At 38.9% G+C, this 19,383-nt stretch overlaps 1 protein-coding gene across 1 annotated transcript in view; it reads right to left on the bottom strand.

Moving 5' to 3' along the window:
- Nucleotides 1-9,041: 9,041 nt before the first annotated feature.
- The window catches only part of MARCHF11 (membrane associated ring-CH-type finger 11), a gene marked incomplete at both ends in the record, with an annotated part of 31,371 nt that continues 21,029 nt past the window's right edge, over nt 9,042-19,383 (bottom strand). Inside the window, 2 exons of the mRNA XM_082295042.1 lie at nt 9,042-9,364; nt 16,450-16,642. Coding sequence (XP_082151168.1) covers nt 9,042-9,364; nt 16,450-16,642 — 516 coding nt within the window. The remainder of the gene's footprint in view (nt 9,365-16,449; nt 16,643-19,383) is intronic.

The following is a 19,383-nucleotide window of genomic DNA, read 5'->3' as shown; positions in this document are numbered from 1 at the left end:
GCATTATAAGTATCTCTTCTTAAATCCAGGAGGAATGTCAGTATCCACCTGACAAATTTCTGAATGTGGAAAGAACCAAAACCTCTTTTCTAATTTTAATACATAAAATACGACTAGTACTGGTTTTTAAATTTATTTTTGGTGTCCTCTTTAAGGTAGTCAATTCAGTCCTGAACACTAATTTATCTCCTCTTATACAACAGGTATTTCTAGGAACTGATAATTCACTAGGGTTTTTTAAAAGTGTTGTGAGGCTCATTAAAATGACTTTTTTTACTTAAGGCAAACAAGAAAAATGAAATGCTTTAAAGAGCATCTTCCTTTCTTTTCAGAAAACCTGCTAACAGTTCCTATTTTTAAATCATTAAAAAATATTCATATTCTTCAGGAGATAATTAACAGACTTGCAGATCTGACAGATAATAAATTCTTTTCAAATTCAATCCAGTAGAAATCTTAACACACCAGTAAAGTTTTCAGAAGGAGAGCTATGCTTTGCACTATGGTAGCACCCACTTGTATTGTCCTGTACTCTGCTGCACGTAGACTGGAGTTAGATTTCAGTGCTGGTAAGCATTCCACGGATATGTCATTTACAGAATAGAGACACAATAAACTAAGACCTTCTGTAGTTAAAAAAACCCCAAATATTATGAAGCAACTAATATGAAAAGTCAACAACAAAATCAAATATACCCTTTCCTCAAAGTTTCTGTTGCAGTGGAGTCCAAGTTGCAAATTAATTCCTGAGGAGCCAACAAGCAGTTTGCTTTGCATTCAGGATGGGTTCCATGGAACCTTATGAATGGAGTAAAAGAATTCCTGTCAAACCACTGTGGCTTTGTCTGTAGTGTCATCAGGCAGGCAGAGCTCAGTAAACGTTCTACCTGTTTCTTTGCAGCGCTCTTTGAATCACTGAATTTGATTTACACACCAGAGCAGGTTAATACCGATGATGCCCAGCTGCAAGAGGAGTGGAAAGTTTTGCTTTAAATATTACATGATTTAACAATAAGTTGAATTTTAATATAATTCCAAAGGAAAGAAATGAGAATCCAGGGAGTTACTTCACAGAGCTCCCTTCATATTAGCTTTCTGTGGTCAGGAAACTCTTTATGAAGCATATTTTTTTGGTTTCTATTTGTTTTCTTATTGATATTCAGAACAATTATTGAGTCTGTGCAGTCTAGGAACTTGTGCTCAGTTTGACTCCCTAAACTATATGCCTCTAATAGTAATCTATTTGTTATGGGCTGAGTTGTTTGGGGTTTTTTTTACTTTAAATATTTTAAAACCTTATATATACAGTAGTGAGTGGAAATAACTTTTCATTGTGACCCTTGTTGTGTTTCACCATTTACAGTTTTGGGATAGTGGTCTTCAATTTAAGAGCCAACATTGCTATTCTTGCATGAGCAGAATCTGATTCTTCTTGCTTTCTGTCATATGAATGTGAGGGCTGTTCCCTGCAAAATTATTGCTATTTTAACTGTGTCCCAAAAGAGAAACTCAAAAGTTGCCCTTATTCTGCCTGTGGTTCTGCAGTTTTACTGTCAGTGGTGATTAATGAAAGGAAAACTGAAAAAATGTGACTTCCCAGAGGTGGTGGTGCAAACCTTTAGCTTGTGCAACACCTTGATTCTGTCTTGCTTGTGGTTTTAATACCCGAACAGGATGGTGACTGAAATGCAAGTTTGACATGAGGTCTGATTTCCAGTGTTTTTCCTCTGTCTGGAACTTCAGGCAAGACCTCACTTCATATTGCAATCTGGTCCTGGGGTTGAGTAAATGGTGATTTTTCTGGTGTCCTTTAAATGCATGCTTCTCACTTAACTAGATTAATTAGAGAAAGAGTTTAGTTGTTTGGAGGAGACATGAAATTCTTCAGAAGAGGAGATGTGTGCATTTTATGTCCATAGAAATGAGCACGGAGAGGAAAGGTGTCGTGGATTAGGAATGGTTCTCCCCAGCTCACTGCCTCCACTGGGACTCTCCAAACCATGCACTGCTCTGGAGAGGAATATTGGAGGAAAAATAGGTAAAGATCATGGGCCGAGATCACAATAACTTGCTGGAAACAGCAATGAGATAAGAAACAAACATTAACAGCTACAATACTAAAGCCAGAGGATACAAGAAAAGAAATTATCCACATGTAGCCCCCTTGTGACAATAGACAATTCCGGACATCTCCCTCCACCACACTTACTTGACCAGGAGGAATCACTCCTCCCTGGAAGAGAGAGGAAGCTGAGGTGGTACGGAGTAACCTCCAGGTCCTGGCCATGCCTCTCCCAGTATGCAAAAATTAGCCCCATCCTGGTTGGAACCAGGACAGAAGGGTATTAATTGCAGACTTCTGCCACCACTAGTAATGACATGCCAATTACTTCCATAAAGTCATCAAAACCCCTCTGATTCAGGCTGGATTTTTTGTCACTGCTTTTCTTGGGAGGCTCTTCCAGTAATTCACTGTGGCACACTCAGGAAAGACAAGCAGGAAAGTCAGGCAGGGAGGAAGAGGAGGAGGGATGCCCAAGGCTTAAAGGAGCAGGTGGTATGTTTGGAGTTCTCCTGTGGGACAGCTGAGGGACTGGTGAGAGCACATGAGCAGAACCGAGCGAAGAGAAAGAAGGACAGCAGCACGGGGGGCCATGTTACCGTGTTACCACGGGGTCAGACTGAGGGAGGGCACCTACTTAAAACCTTCAGGGGAGTCTGGGGAGGGCAGAGCCTGGCATTCCTTGGGGCCATGAACCTCCCTGTCACTGCTGGAGGGGCAGCATGTCAGGACACATGCAGGAGTATGTTTCTGGATTGTGCTAGGGACAACTTCTTGGTTGGACCACCCCATGGGATCGCTCATGAATCTGCTGTCCCTTTCAAGGAGACACCAGCAGGGGAGGTGGTGACCCGTGGGAGCCTTAGCTATGGTGTTAAAGAGAGGAGATGAAGATCCTGAGGGGAGGAAGGGAGGAGCATTGCAGAGCCCAAACGTGGGGCGCCAGGTGAGCAGCTGGCATCTTGTGTAGCATAGGCAGCTGAGATCACAGAGGAGCAGCTTTGAAGGGTGAAAGAGATGAGGGGAGCTGCCATGACTATATGAACCACATGAGAACAGCTCATCCTGATACCTGGGAAAACAAGTGGGTGTATCAGCAGCCTCGCTTGGCTAAGCCAAGAACTCATGACAGAACTCCTCTAGAAAATGGCCACATAAAGGAGGCAGAAACAGGGCCAGGCTACAGAGGAGGGCTTTAGAAATATTGCCCAGGCTTTCAAGGGTGGGGTTAGGAAAGCCAAGCCCAGTGGGAACTGGTAGGGATGTCAAGGGCAAGACAAAGATCATCCTCTGTGTGAGCAGTGGAAGGCCAAACAAGGAATTGTGTGCTCACTGCTCAGTGGGGAGAGTGATTTTGTGGCAGTGGACACCGAGAAGACCAATGCCTTCTTTGTCTTCACCACCAAGTTCTTTCATCTTTTAGTGCTTTGCAGAGCCCTGGGCAACCCAGTACAGGAAAGACATGAAGAAACTGAACAAATTCAGCGGACGCACTTGCCCTGTGTGGGAGGCTGAGGAATCAGGTCTTGTTCAGCCTTGAGAAGGGATGGCTTCAGAGGAGGCCCAAGGCAGCCTGCCAGGGCCCAGCGAGGGGTTATAAAGAAGGCAGAGCCACCCACTTCCCAGTGGGGCTTTATGGGAGAATGAGAGAGAGTGGGTGTAAGCTGTAACAGGAGAAAAGGTGGGATAGAAGTAAATACGTCTCTGGGAACAGTGAAGAGCTGGAGCAGGTTGTCCGTAGAGGTTGTGCAATTTCCATCCTTGGAGATTTTTAAGACCTGGTGGCTTAAAGCCCTAAGTAACCTGGTCTGACCTCAGAGCTGACTCTGCAGCTTGGATTAGATGTCCTCCCGTGGGTCCTTCCAACTTGAATTGTTGTCTGTGATTCATTCCATGAATATTTTAAAACTACCTTGAACTTCTAGCTAAATTTATTTCTGATCTATTTGTCTCCTTGAGTTCTTCTGCCATCTTAGGCTCGTCCTTTGCCTAAAATAAATTTTATTCTGCAATGTATTAATGGAGAACAATACCATTCCCTCTCGACTTCTGTTAAGCAGAACAAGCCATGCTCTTCTAATTCTGTGCACGCCCCTCCTCCCCTCTCTGTAGTGACTGGAATAGAGTCCCTGCTCCTTTCTCATCCTAATATCCTCTCTATGCACCTGTTCTCATTTTAATTCATCTTCTGGCATGGAGGTGATTACAGCACTGCCAGTCCTGCACAAATCCAAATACAAGGTCAATGAAAAAATGTTCATATCCTGCACTAGGCACTCTTACTACTGAAAATATTTTGCAGGACAACAAAATTTCACTATTTTTTAACAACTGCATCCTGCCTATACTAATCCTGTTTCTGTTTATGATTTCCTGATCTTGTTTTCTACATATGGAAGTACATAAATGCAGTCATATGAAAAATTATTGTGCCATAGAAATTAATATTGAGTTATCCTACCATTAAAAAGGCTTTTGTGATATTTGCCATAAACATTTCTCTTACTAGCAATTTTCATTTCTCTTAGTTGGACCATTTTTTTCACTGAGAAGTTGTTAAAGTCTTCTAGACCCAGGTGTCTTTCAAATATTTGTACACAGAAATATTGTCCCCTCTTTAATTAAATCTATTGGTTTTTTGCTGGTGAGTATTTTTCTCCCCAGCTCCTTACTTATTTGGATGAGAATAAAAAAGATATCTTTACAATAAAATGTTTTCATATAGTACTTAATTTCATTTTTAGGATCCTGTAAAAGACCATTTAAATATTCTTTAAATCTCAGAGAACACAAGTACCTAAAAGTAAAATATGAGTATATTGATCAGAGCATACTTTATTATACTGGTTTTTGAGATACTAACTGTGATCTCACTTTGGTCAAGTGGAGCTGTGGTCCTTCTGGGAAAGCAGCCTTCATTCAAGTAGTAATTAAGAACAAGTATTTCCCAGTGATCCTAAGTCAGTTTCATCTTTTATTTCTCCCCAAATTCTTCCTTTGGGAAGTTGTTTAAAGATAACCTAGAAGTGAATTCTCGTAGTTTCTCAAGGAAATTGTCTGTGGTATGCTGGTAACTTGCCATGCAGGAGATAAACTGGCTTTTCTGAGGTGGCATTTCATTGTTCATGGCTTATGTTCTGCTTTTCACATGAATTGGTTAAAGAGCAGTAAGGCATCTGTAGATTTAGTAAGTGTAACTTTGAGCTTGTGAGACTGTAGCACAGAATGCTGGGCCCTGTGTAGAGCTCATTGGATAAATGTTTATAAATATAGAAGGAGCTTTTAAGCACCAACGCTTAAATTATTTCTATCTCCCTTCCAAGTGTAGTTACAGAGGCCTCCTGTGTCTGGTCATGGCACGTAAGCCTCTTATAAAAGGAAGGCATGCTCTGACTGCAGCACCATCCTGTTGATTCATGAGAGGGAATTTTCCAGCCCCAGCACTCCATCTCCTGCACAAAATAAAATTTTTCAGCCACTGGATAAACATATTTTGAAACAGAAAAATGTTTGTCTGTGTACTGGGTACAGGTGCCGGGGGGCAGGTGAGGATGGGAGCTGCAGAGGTGACCTCTGTGAGGAGAGGCTGGGACTACCCCATGCCAAACAGAGTCAGTCCCAAGCAGAGATTGCCCTGTGACCCTGGAGAGGTCCTGGTGGAGCAGGTATTTCCCTGTAGACCCTGGAGAGACCATGGTGGAGCAGACACCCACACTGCAGCCCCTAGCAGACATGTCCTGAAGGAACTGTAGCCATGGAGAGCCCATGATGGAGCAGGTTTATACTGAGAGACTCATGGAGAGGCCCAAGGCTGGAGCAGAGAAGTGTGAGGAGGAGAAAGGAGCAGCAGACAGGAGCTGACCCCCATTCCTCATCTCCCTGCACTGCCCTGTGGGCAGAAGGTAGAAGAGTTGGGAGTGAAAGGTTGAAGCTGAACCTGCAAAAAGAAGGGGTGGGTGGAAGGAAGGTGGTTTATGTTTTGATTTTAATTGGGAATAAATTAAAATAATTTTCCCTGTGCTGTCTCTTCTTTTGCTTGAGCCAGTATCTGTCTTTGTCTTGACCCACAAGGTTTTTCATCCTATTTTCCCCCTCTCTTCTGTTAAGGAGGGTGAGAGAGAAGCTGGGTGGGGATATGACAGCCACACAACATCAACCCAACACTCCATCCTTGACCCAGTTCTCTTCAACACCTTCATTCATGACTTGGGCACAGGACTCAAAGGAACACTGAATATATTTCCTGATGACACTAAATTGGGAGGAGCTGTTGGCCCTCTCAAGGGCAGAGAGACCCTGCAGAGAGACCTTGACAACTTAGGGAGGTGGGCAATCATCAACCATATGACATTCAACAAGGTCAGGTGCTGGATTCTGCACTTTAGTTGGGCAAGCCAGGATATGTGTATGGAAAGGGCAATGAGATGCTGAAGAGCAGTGCTGTGGAAAGGCACCTGGTGGTCCTGATCAATGGCAAGTTGAACATGAGCCAGCAGTGCCCTGGCAGCCAGGAGGGCCAGCCCTGTCCTGTGGGGCATCAGGCACAGCATCACCAGCTGGGCAAGGGAGGGGATTGTCCCACTCTGCTCTGCACTGGGGCGGCCTCACCTCAAGTGCTGGGGGCAGTTTTTGATTCCACAATATAAGAAAGACATTAAACTATTAGAGAGTGTCCAAAGGAGGGCAACGAGGATGGTGAAGAGCCTGGAGGGGAAGGCGTATGAGGAGCAACTGAGCTCATTTGGTCTGTTCAGCCTGGAGAAGAGACTGAGGGGAGACCTCACTGTTGCCTCCAACATCCTCATGAGGGGAAGCAGAGGGGCAGTGTGCTGGTTAAGGTGGTGGTTACTGCGATTGTATTGAATAGTGGGGCACCTGACATTATGTAAATGGTATGGAATAAGCATTCTAGGGCTGGAATGTGCTGAGTTTGGATGGAGTAGAATTAATTGTCTTCACAGTGGCTGATACGGGCTGTCTTTTGGATTTGTGCCGAACACAGGGTTGATAATACAGAGATGTTTTTGTTGTTGCTGAGCAGGGCTTACACAGAGCCAAGGCCTTTCCCGTATTCCATTTCCTGCTGGTGAGGAAGCTGAGAGTGCTCGGGAGTTTGGGAGGAGACACAGCCAGGACAGGTGACCCAGTCTGAGCAAAGGGATGTTCCAGACCATGTGGCCTCATGCACAGTATATAAAGTGGGGAGAAGGATGAAAGGAACGGATGTTTGGAGTGATGGCATTTGTCTTTCCAATTGATTACCATGTGTGATGAGACCCAGCTCTCCTGGAGGTGGCAGAACACCTGTCTGCCCACGGGAAGTGGTGATTGAATTCCCTGTTTTAATTGGTTTGTATGTGTGGCTTTTGCTTTCCCTCATAAACTGCCTTTATCTCAACCCATGAGTTTTCTGGCTTTTACCCTTCTGATTCTTTCCCATGTCCCACTGGTGGGGGACTGAGCAAGTGGCTGTCTGGGGCTTGGCTGCTGGCTGGGGTTAAACCATGACAGGCAGGTACCGACCTCTTCACTGTCATGACCAGAGACAGGACTCGAGGAAATGGCCTGAAGCTGAGTCAGGGGAGGTTTAGACTGCATATCAGGAAAAGATTTTTCATCAGAGGTGAATTGAGCACTGCAACAGGCTCCCCAGGGCAGTGGTCACAGCACCAAGCCTGACAGAGTGCAAGAAGAGTTTGGACAATGCTCTCAGGCACATGGTGTGACTCTTGGGGTGTTCTGTGCAGGGCCGGGAGTTGGACTCGATGATCCTGATGGGTCCCTTCCAATTCAGTATATTCTATGATTCTACAAAACTGTTTGAGTAAGCTAGTGCTCTCAGAGTCATTTCAGCTTTACTTTTCTACCTCAATCTTTAACAGGCTAATTTTTAACTTGAAAATTATTTCCATTTCCATTTGATTAAATTCTATTAGAATTTTTGCCATGAAACAGAAACAAGAGAAGCAAACCTCACAGCATTATCTATCATGATATTGGCTTTTTAATATTTTCATATTAAAATTTTAGTATGATTTTTATTATGATGATTTTTAATATGATGATTTGTTCCTTGGAAAAACTAAGGTTCTGCATTATTTAGTTTCTATCAGGACTTATTATTATTCCAGGAGTGGTAATGCACATTTCTTCTTTTTTTCTTCTTCTTTCTTTTTTAACAAAAAAAGGGACGTCAGTGATCTATAATTAGAATTGTACTAAAAATTCACAGGTTGCTAATTCCAGCAGCACTGCTCAGAAGGTAACGTCACTTCTGTGCACAGGCACAGCACAGGCACTCTGCAGATCTTAGAGACTTGAGAGGCAGTGCAAGACTCTTCCCTTGTCTGTGTCATACTTGTGTCTGGTATCTTGCACGGACATCTGGGAGAGCTAAAAGAAAAGACTTCCCATCTTCCTTTAGGTTTTGTAGAACACCCACTGGACTTCCTGCTTAAAGGCAAAGGACAATATATCCCTTACTTGCTTTCACACACCTGAACTGAGCTACAAACAACAGCAAAATAAAGACAGAAAAGGAAGAATATTTGACTTGTGTCAACATTCTTACTCTTTTTGGAAGAATGTTGTCCAGTTTAATCCTCATGAAAGTGGAAAAAAATAACAGTAGTGGATTAAAGCCAGAGTTTAAGAAAATACATTTAAATATATATTTTTACTTAAAAATGAGTTCCCTCATCATTCAAAGACCTAAGAGTTAAGCTATGTTACATACACCTCAGGTACAAATTGAGAAAAGATTCAATAAATCAGACTATATAAAAAGCAAGAGACTTTTTTTCCCTCAGAAAAATGTATTTGTGTTTTATCTGATCATATAAAAAACATTAAATTTAAAAAAAAAGTGTATATATATTTTCAAGTGTTAATGGTTTCACCATTCATCATAACTACATTCCGAAGTCCTGTAACACCAGGGCACATTACCCTTATCTGTGTAGCACAGTGAGCACAATCTTTACACTGAGGTCACTCTCATCACTACTTCCCCAGAGCAGTTATCCTCTGATGAATCTTCCTGAGGTCTCATGCGGTTGAACAGGTGTAACAACACATAGCCACACTGAAATCTCGGTGAGGTTAACTGTGTTGGATGAACTAAACTTCTGTTTCTAAATGCAGTCAGTGGCAGCCACAATGTCCTCCCTGCTGAGGATTCTCCTCGATTGCTCTCTTCTATGTCCATGGCTTTATCATAATTTAACACATCCCAGTGCAGATTCACAGCCCTCCAGCGCTTAAACACTCGATAAACAGATGCACCTTCGTGTACTATCAGTCCTGAAAGTAAGAGAAAAAAAAAATCGTTTATACAAAATATTTTGAGAGTAAATAGAGATTTAACACATTGTAATGGCTCTGGCAATTTCCAGATGCAATTAAATTACTCATTGTACATATGCAATGTAACTGCTTATTCATGTGTTTGGGAGGCAGGAACGTGCAGAGGAAATAAAGTTGTTCTGAATGAAAACTCAGCATAACCAATACTAGAATAATCTGTGCATGCCTAACTAAATGAATTATTTAGATTTAAGTAAACCAATGCAAAACTGGCAGATTTGGATATTGACTGTTTATGCTAGTGCTGCCCTTGTTCATGGTAATTACTATTTATTTACTGAGATTTGTACTGGTTTAAGTAGACCTTTAAGTAGGTTAGACCTTCTGTAGTAGACAGGATAGACCTAAATTTGTTTAAGAGTGTTTTGTAGAATTCAATAGATACAGACAAATTTAACTGCTTTCAGATTCCTAGTTCAACTTAGGAGCACAGAAGATTTATGAAAACCTGAAACAGCTGTAAGTATAATGACTTTCCTGCCTTGCTTCTTTAGAACAAGAAGAAATTAAATGTTATTATTAGCTAAAATGAACATGGTAAGGATGATAGACTTTCTTCTTTCTCTTCAGTATTCAATAGGAAAAAGTTGCAAATCATCTTTTTGTTGAGAGCCAGGAAATCTTTTAAAAGGTCCTTCAAGGAAGATACAAAATTTCTGGAGTCCTCAACAGACCAATCTGCTTATGAATTTCCATGTAGCTAATATTTATGCCTATTGTCTGCATTCAAGAAACTTATTTAAAGAAATGAAGCTCCTAACTTGTTGTATGTACATACATGTTTATGCTTACGCTCTTTGTGTGTGAGTATTTCAAATATGGATTTTTTGGGGAGACACATGGGGCTTCTGCCTTCTTACTAGTTTTTTCCTCAGCGAGCCTGGTTGAGGACACTTACTTGGTTCTGAGCAACACCACCTCTTTTCTCTGGCTCCCTGCTTTGGGAGGAGAGCAATCTGCCTAGCCAAAAACATTTATAAATCTTTTGCCCAGTGTACTTCTTGGCTAATATTCTCCTATACATGGCCACATCTATAATGTGATCTGGGGTGTCCTTTAGCTGAAGAGATTGTATATCATCTGTTTCTACACAACAAAATTGTGATTTAAGTGTCTGAGGTCCTTTAGCATGATTAACTGATACCAGAAAGGAGATGCTCACAGAAAGATGACACAAGGAGAAAGGATGATAAAAATATTTACAATGAACAGCAAACCTGAGATTCAAGTGCAATGATTTGCAGATAGCAACGCCTACTCTAACACGTTTTTTAAGATCAGTACACTGAAAGATGGAGAAACACAAAGATTTCTTTCAGAAGGACATGATAGTGAATGCAGCATCTATGTAAGGCTTTCAAGTTGCCTACAATTCATTGAAGCATCCAATACAGCAAACACAAAATAAACTTAATTCAATAGTAAACATTCTAAATTTATTTTGTAACAGCAAAGCATTTTAGCGGCAGGTTTTCTTGATTGCAAGATTTCTATCTTCATCTTCTCAATACAGATAAAGAAACCTGTCTTTAAAATTTAGCATCATGATAATAATCAATAATAATAGTCACTACATAAATGTACCTTCAAGACTGGCTTGATTGTATTAAAAAGAATAAATGCGTTTGATCATATACAGAATCTACAAACCAAATTAGCCATGATTTTACTGCTGTGACAAAGATCCACCCTTTTTGTGTTCTGTTGCATTTCCTATAAAGTGATAAAGGAGATAAGAATAATCTTCCTCAACCTCTCCCTGGAACACAGCATTATTTGGTCCAACTTCTCTCCAGGCTGTGGTGAAGCAAAATTAAAAGAAACTATTTACTCCAAAGTAAAGATACGTATCTGCACTCCACTAGAACCTGAACAACATATTTCAGAATAGAGAAGGAAGTATTTGAGAAAGGATCATTGAGGTACATGAAGTACATTTAAACAGTCAAAATATCTTCCCAAAATTACAACAGAAGAAGTTGTAGGATGACTTCTTTCAGGGAACTCTTTTTTACTGTCTTGGGGCTTTCAGGATTTATTGAAATAATGTTTTCAAAGTTTTTAAACATTGGCAAGGATAAGAAATTTTCTTTATAGTGGAAGCTGTCAGTCATATATACTTTAAAAGAGCTACAAAACAAAGGATCAAATATTGCAAGCTTTGGAATAAAGTTGTCAGATTTGGCAGTGCTGAAGGAGAAAAGGAGCACTTTCATAATTTCTCTCATAAAAAGTTTTGGCTTTCTTCTTGATAGAGCTACAGATTGAAAAAGACCCGTGTAGAAAAGGCAAAAGAACTGGGGGGAGCGGGGGGGCAAAGTTCTTAGCACCAACACCTCCAAGACCACAAACAAGAGGAACTCTGGGTAAGGTTGAAATGCTGGAGATTTTCAAGGTCCAGAGGAGTTCTGATGCTCAAAAGATAAGTAGTTAGTCACTGAAGTGGAGCTGTATGAAAATGGCAAAAATCTCCTTTCTCTTAAGGGTTGCACAGCAATGAATGTAGATATGAGAGAAAAAACAAGAATAAATCCCTGAAGAATATTGATTTGTTCCAAACACCATGATTTCAAAAGCACAAAGGACACAGCTGAACTCTTGTAGGGGGAAAAAAAATTATTTGTTTGACTCAGATGATCCCAAGAAGTTTTAGAATTCACTACTGTTAGCTGTTCAGATGTTCTGTCCAGTTAATATCTACAAGGAACAGAGTTTTAGGATGATGGACCCATCTAAATGTCCTATGGTTCTAAGAAGATTTTACCTTTAGGTTTTATCTCTAAGATGGAGGGATTGCTGTGGGATCCAGCCAACAGGATTATGGAGAATCTTAATTTTATATTTTTTTCTTATATTTTTGCCAAGTACTATTATATTCCTTCACTGTATTCAAAAGTTTTCTTATCCTGACTCACAAGATACTTGAATTTTTACTACTGAATGTCTTTACAAGCAGTCAACTTGTCTTATATCATTCAGATGTGGTGGTATTAGGTTACAACTTCATCTTATTTATCACACTAATATATAATAATTTAGGAATTGACCTCCCAGAATCATCACAAGATTTTATCCAGGAATAAAAGATTATTTTTACTTCTGGAAAAAGTGCCATGTCTTAAAACTATTCTAGGGCCCACAGATGTAAAAAACAAAAAGGAAATCAATTGCTCACAGCATTAAAGTGATACATGTTCAAGCTATAAATAGTAATATAATTCTTTATAAACTATTTAGAATCAGATCTAGTGTGGGAGTAAAAAAAGGCTTTCTGAGTAAAGACATATAAAATGCAGCTAGATGTGTTCACTGTAAGTAACTTCAGCCTGTTCATTTTTAGAACCAAGAAGTTGCAGGAATATTGCAAGGCATCAAGTTCCTTAGCAGGGAAGAAAGAGGCTTTCAGAGGGCAATTCACACCTCACACTGGCTCCCATCGTCTACTCCCTTGCCACAGTACTACTGGCACCAATCATGTTTCTAGTGCAATGTTACAACTGCTTTTCACTGTTGGAAAAGGAGCAGCACTATTGTTCTGGGATTGCAAGTCAGCTGCTATTATTTGTGAGAAGTTTTGTTCATGTTAGAACCATTTATGACCAGTAGTTACAACTATTTTCCAGTGAAAAAATAGATAAAATTCTATGAATTTTCTGTTATGCAAAATAATTGCTAGGTCTAGAAAGTAGAATGGCAAAGGCTTGATATACTGTACTTCAGTGGGTAGATAAGGGATTTATATTATTCATTCCTTTCATGAACTCACTCCCTTTGGTAATCCCTACATGGATGGTCTGATCCTAGCACTATCACTGGAATAGCTCTGGCTTTCATAGGCTGTAGTTCTACTTGATCAGTGTTCAAGGTTTGCTTTAGGAAAACTTCTACCAATAGCAAATTTCAAAGAGAACAGCTTTACACTCAGCTTTGATGCAAAAAAGTACAAGGTAATGACTTGTAGGGTTAAAACCAACACTGATAAGTAAAAGCAATCCTGTTTGTCAGGAAGAATTCTGGAAAAATTCAGACTAGAAGAAAGAGAACAGTGGACACCAATAAAGCATGCATGCTGGAATGAACTGAACATATTATACTGGTGATCTATAATCTTTGGGATTTTTCTTTTGTTGAAATATAAAACAAAACAAAGAAGTAAAATACAAGTTACATGTAAATTACTTAATAAGAAAGTGACTGGTGTGCTATGTATGATATATAACTCAATCACTGGGTAAACGAATTGTTACGTGCCTGTTTTCAAAGATGGCATAAAAATACATCAGTACCTTTAGGCAAACTGCTTTTAAAATTATAGCAAAACATTTCAAAAAGTGCTTCACACTTTTTGTCTGAAGATAATCACACTTCACAAATGATCAGGAATATTTGTATTGTTTCTGCAAAGGTGTAGGGAGGCATAAATGAAGGCAGATGGAATAAATCTTGATCATACCACCAGTATCTCAAGCATTATCTTGAAATATGTGGTGCACAGGAAAATCTGTATGTCTGCATAGATTTTTCATTGAAATAAAGAGAAATTACAGTGGGAGTAGAGGTATTCGCTCACTGTAAATCCTGTTGAAAACTAAGAGAATGCCACGGATGACTAAACACAAATGGAAGGAGAGGAGATACTAAGTGAGAACTGTAGCTGGTTGTAAGCATTACAAGCTTTATGATATAAGAGATTATACATAATAATGATAAAATCATAAGTTAATGCCTTGGCAAGTCACCAGCATAATGGAAAGTGTTTGGGGTTTTTGAAATCATTTGTAAGTAATAATTACATACATCTATTAGAGAATTTTATTTGAAAGTTTGAAATTAAAACTATCAATCTAAACCCCCTCACTTTATCATGAAAGAAAAAGATTAAATTGAATAAGGTTGACTATATTAATGACTATTTTTAAGAGTTACAAGAAGTTCTGATCTTACAAGCTAACAGAATGCAAATTACTTGAAATTATATGCAGAATAAGTGGGACTGAAGGAATCTGGATTATCAAAATTCCTCAATCGCCAAACCTCCTTTATACAGCTCTCTGAATTTCCAGATACAGTCTAGTAAACTGTTAAGTCATATCTGCAGTGAACTTTATAACTACAAAACAGTGTCCAAATATGTTTAATTGTAGTCAGTTTTACATTTAACTTTCCATGTATTATTTTTGATAGGACTATAAAATATGCATTTATTAAATGACAGGAAAGTCAGTCTGCCTTGTGGGGGAAGACAGCTGTGTGTTTGCTTTGCTCCTGCAGGGTGTAGCTGAGCCAGCTCCATGTGAGGTACATGATAGTTCAGTAGCTTCCACTTCAGTGGTGGCTTGAACCTGGCTGGCTTGAAAGGCAGCTACAGAACTGCATGTACCAATTTATGGAAGGTCACCTTCCAAATGTTTACTTCTATGGATAAATACAGTAATATTTCTGATCACCCATAGACATTCTTGACTGACTTGGAGTTTAATCTGGCTAAATGAACTGTTAAGTTTCCCATTTTTTTTTAACAGCAAAACAAATGGGAAAAATGAAAATGATTTGAAGTAACTGGTTATTTCAACTAGCTGATGCTTACTGAAGTAATTTTTTTACTGGGACAAAAAAACCAAACAAGCCAGAATTCCATATAAATGAAATTTTTAGAATGCCTGAAGCACATATTATCTTCGTTTAGTGTATTTTTTAACAAAAGCAAAGCCCTCAATATTGAGTGTTAAGCTGGAAGAGTTGATATTCAGAAATCAGCATCTAAGAGGACATGTAGCTGAGCTCTTTTATTCATTTGAAAGATAAGCACTTCTCCAAAGTATGAGATTCTGCTCGCTTTTCTGTCTGAGATTTGGTTCACAGAAGAAAGCCTGTGTTACAAAACATTCCAGAGCAGCTTCTCCAACAAAAATTACAAAATGAACAGAACTGCTGATGTAGCCGAAATATAAATACTTGTACAGCAATGGGATGGTTTCAATAAAAGACGATGTGGCTTTACAGTTGAAGCCAAACCCTTGATATTAGGAATCACTCTTTGTTCCTTATGGAGCACAATTCAGCACTGTCCTTCTAATTCCTATATATACGATTCAGATAACATTTATCTCTCAAAAATATCAATGCAAACATCAGATGGCATTTCACTTCTGTATTTTCTTGCAAATGAAATTCCATTAATGTGGTTTAATGTAAATTAATATTACTAATTATGAAAATTTAATTCTCTAAATTATATAATTATGTAATATTTAATGTAAATTTTCTCTGCAAATAACCATAACTATTCTAACAATCAAATCAAGGTTCTTTTAGCAGGTACTACTAAAGGTATTTCTATTTAAATATCCCCAAGTCCAGTGTACTTTCAGAAATTTTAGAAGTAGTCAATACAGTGTTGCAGTAAAATGTATTTTCTCTTACAAGATTTCAGCTCAATGACTTGGGACTTTTTAATAGTAAAGCAAGTTACTATAGTTAGCACTGTGTAAGTGTTTCATAACTGTTTATGATGTGCAAAGAACTTATGCCTGACTTCTCTGTTCTCCTCCATTTCTAGCACAGTGACCTATATAAATGTGTGCAACTGAATTCTGGGTGTGCAGTGTGATGACACCTTCAAGGGCTTCTTCTGCACTTCATGATGATACAATCTAATTCAAACTGGCATCAGAAGATGACAGTGTGTAATTTTACTAATTATTTTAGTAATGTCTTTCATATTTTCATCTGTTTAACTTCCTGAACTTTGCTAGTCGTCTGTTTTATGAAGAAATTTAAACCGATCCTGTTCTCACCACTAACATTTTGGGAAGACACTGATGAATCTGAGAGCAAAGTTTCTTTGATTCTTTTCTCTCTGCAGTACTTGGAACACTGTAAAAAGCAGCACTTGCAAAAGGTATCAGCTGAGAATAAATCTGCAAAGAACTGGAGTGATAAATTAGAGTGACCAATTAGAAAAATAGAAATAGTCACAGTCTTAAACCACAGTCTGTGCTGTTTAAAGATTTTGAGCTTACCTATGCATACTAGATCCATAAAACCATACATTCCATAGCAGATTTGAAAAAGGATGTCCTTTCTTTGCCATACTGCATAAGGGCTGAAGGCTGACCATAGAAGCCAAGTCACACTTGCTACTAAGAACAGAGATCCTAGGATTACAGCAACCATCTGCACTTTCTCAACCAGTGTTATAGTAATGCTTTGCCACTAAAAGAGAAACAAAGTTGTATAAGATAAAAGTGTTATTGTCCATGGTTGCACATTCAACTCCACCTTTTTTCCTGAAATCAGAAATTATTTTAATATTTACACATATCTTCACAGATATTTACTAATATCCTTGACATTTTATATATTTTTTTTCCTATTTCACTTTAAAGTGAAGCTAATAGTTGCTTCCCCATTTCCTCCAGTGTCACTATCAATACCATCTAGCTGTGAGCTTCTGAAGAGTTAATAGTTTTATTTCTGTTTTGAATATGTAGACAAAAAAAATTAAGTCTTAGGAATGGAACTCAGTCTTTCTTCTTTGGAGTGCAATGAACAGAATAAAAAAGGAAGAAGACTTTTCAAGTATGTCTTATGCTAGAGTGACAGGTTTGCTTTCCATCCCTCCCTCCTGAAGTGTGAAGCCATTTTCCACTTTGAGGTTTCTCATCAAAGAAGTTCCAGACATACCAAAGAAGTTGTCTCTCTCTGCATAAACCAATGTTAACAGCACAAAAGACACCTGCAACCTAGTGTGGAAGCAACATGAAAACTCAGGAGGAGCCCTGAATATAGATAGCACAAACATTTCTTTTCAGTGCACCCCAATTATGTCCATCTTTCCAGGGAAGGCTGTTATCTTCCATATGTGACGTGACTCTGGTTTATGGTGTGACAAGATTTAAATAAAATTGAGTATGTGTACTGACTTCTGTCAAGATAAGATGAGAAATACAATTCTGTTATAAGTGTCACAAAAGCAAAACACAGCATAAGGAACAAATTGTTCTAGATTACCCTTAACATATATGGTTTTTCTTGGCCATAATTATCTAAATTACCTTGGCAGATTCCCCACTCCAGCCCTATCACTCATTCCAGGGCTGGTGTGAAGACTTTGTAGACAGCCGTCTTTCCTGTTCCTAATTTTGCCTCCTTCTACAGTTGCAATAGAGAACAAGTGGAGAAAGCTGTTGCAGTATGGGTTTTCTTACCTCTTTTCCCATCTGACAATATTTTTTCCTTTTTCCTATTACTTTACTAAAGCCTTCTCTTTTTTACAGCTGTTGGGTAACCAGTACCATATAATCATAAGATAAAATTTTAATTCAGGTTGCAAGGGCTTGTGGGAGCCCTCTAGTTCAACTTCGTGCTCAACACACCATCAGTGATGAGATCAGACCAGGTTGCTCAGGGGTTTATTCAGTAACACCTTGAAAACTTCCAAGTATGGAGGCTGCTCAGCCTCTCTGTGCAACCTTCACCATTTCTTGACTGTACTCAGGTTGGAAAAAGTTCTTCTTCAAAACCATTTTTTCTTATATTCAGTCTGATCCTCTTTTGTCCCACTTACACTCTCTTCCTCCCATCAAGTACCACTGTGAAGAGCCTGCATGAGCAATGGGTCCTCTGTCCCTTTCTTCCCTTTCAGCTTTTTCCATTCACTTTTCTACAGTAGCCTGATTTGCACGTGGTGCTGCATTCCTTCTCTTCTCGCAACGTTCTGAATATAATAATTCAAAATGAGAGATGTATAACAATTTGTAAATTGTCTATCTTGAAATACTACTCTTTTATAATGAACTCATGAAATGCAGACTAGCTTTTTCATGGAACTTGAGGGTTTGGAATGGGGCTATTCATACTAAACGCTACCTTTTTATGGTAGAACAACTGTGGATACTCATTTCCTTTGTTACATCTTTTTATAAGGTCAAAGAAGGTCATTAACAAGTGATGGATGACAGAATGGTGTGAGCTTTTCATGACTCAGATATTACTTGCATACAGGATTAGAAGTTCAGGACTGAAATTCACTGAACTCTCTTTAGACTCCATAGGGTAATGTTAAACAAAATTATTTTTCATTTCTCAGCTGAAGTTACGTAGTGTGACTTGGCAGAAAACTGTCAAAAATGCTGGTGGTTATGTATGTCTATCTTCTTTCTTTATCAGTGTGAGACAGACCTGTATTAAATTTCTTTGGAATGCCTGAAATCAAAGTCCATTTACATGAAGTAAAGCTTTAACTGTCAGAAAATATTACACTGTCAAATTCACGGAAGCTGGCAATAAATTGAAAAAACTATTAAATAACTGAAATAAACAGCAGATCTGTCACAGTGCAATTTCAGCAATACAGAAGTTCCTAAACTCACTTCAGTGTATGTTGATTTTATTTTCTTCTTTTTTTTTTTTAACTTAGATTGCTCATAGTTATTCTGCAAAGACAATAATGAACAAAAGGAAAGGTAATCCAAATATTTGGGATAAGTAATGTAGCATGCAGTCTAGACACAAAGCTTATCCCTGTTCTGGTGTTGTCTGAAAACCAATAGCTCTTCCTCAGAGTCAACCACTCCTACCACCTCTATCCATTTCACGAGGGCTTTTGGTGTGTTTTCCCAATTCTTTATTTCTAGAAAAACTTGACCTCGAAAAGTTCTAAGAAACATATATATGATCCTCACCTCTTCTCTTCTAAAGAATGTATTGTTGCTATTTTGCTCTTCTCCTGATCAGCTAATTGTCTGTCAAGAATGCAATCAATTGAATCTCTCAAGCTCAATAAAGTCAGTAATTCCAGGGATTCAGCATATCAGCATGCTATCAAATTACTATAATTACTTAGAAATAGCACAAGCATTCCAGAGGTTGTAGTTCCTAATTCTTCTGCCTTTAAAAATCAAACAACAGTTCAAAAACAACCCCAAACCAACAAACCCAAAACCCCATCAAAA

Source organism: Coloeus monedula, assembly GCF_965178545.1.
Source record: "Coloeus monedula genome assembly, chromosome: 1".
In the NCBI taxonomy this organism is placed as follows: domain Eukaryota; kingdom Metazoa; phylum Chordata; class Aves; order Passeriformes; family Corvidae; genus Coloeus; species Coloeus monedula.
Note: the sequence above shows the minus strand (reverse complement) of the source record. Positions and strands in the feature narration are given on the sequence as shown.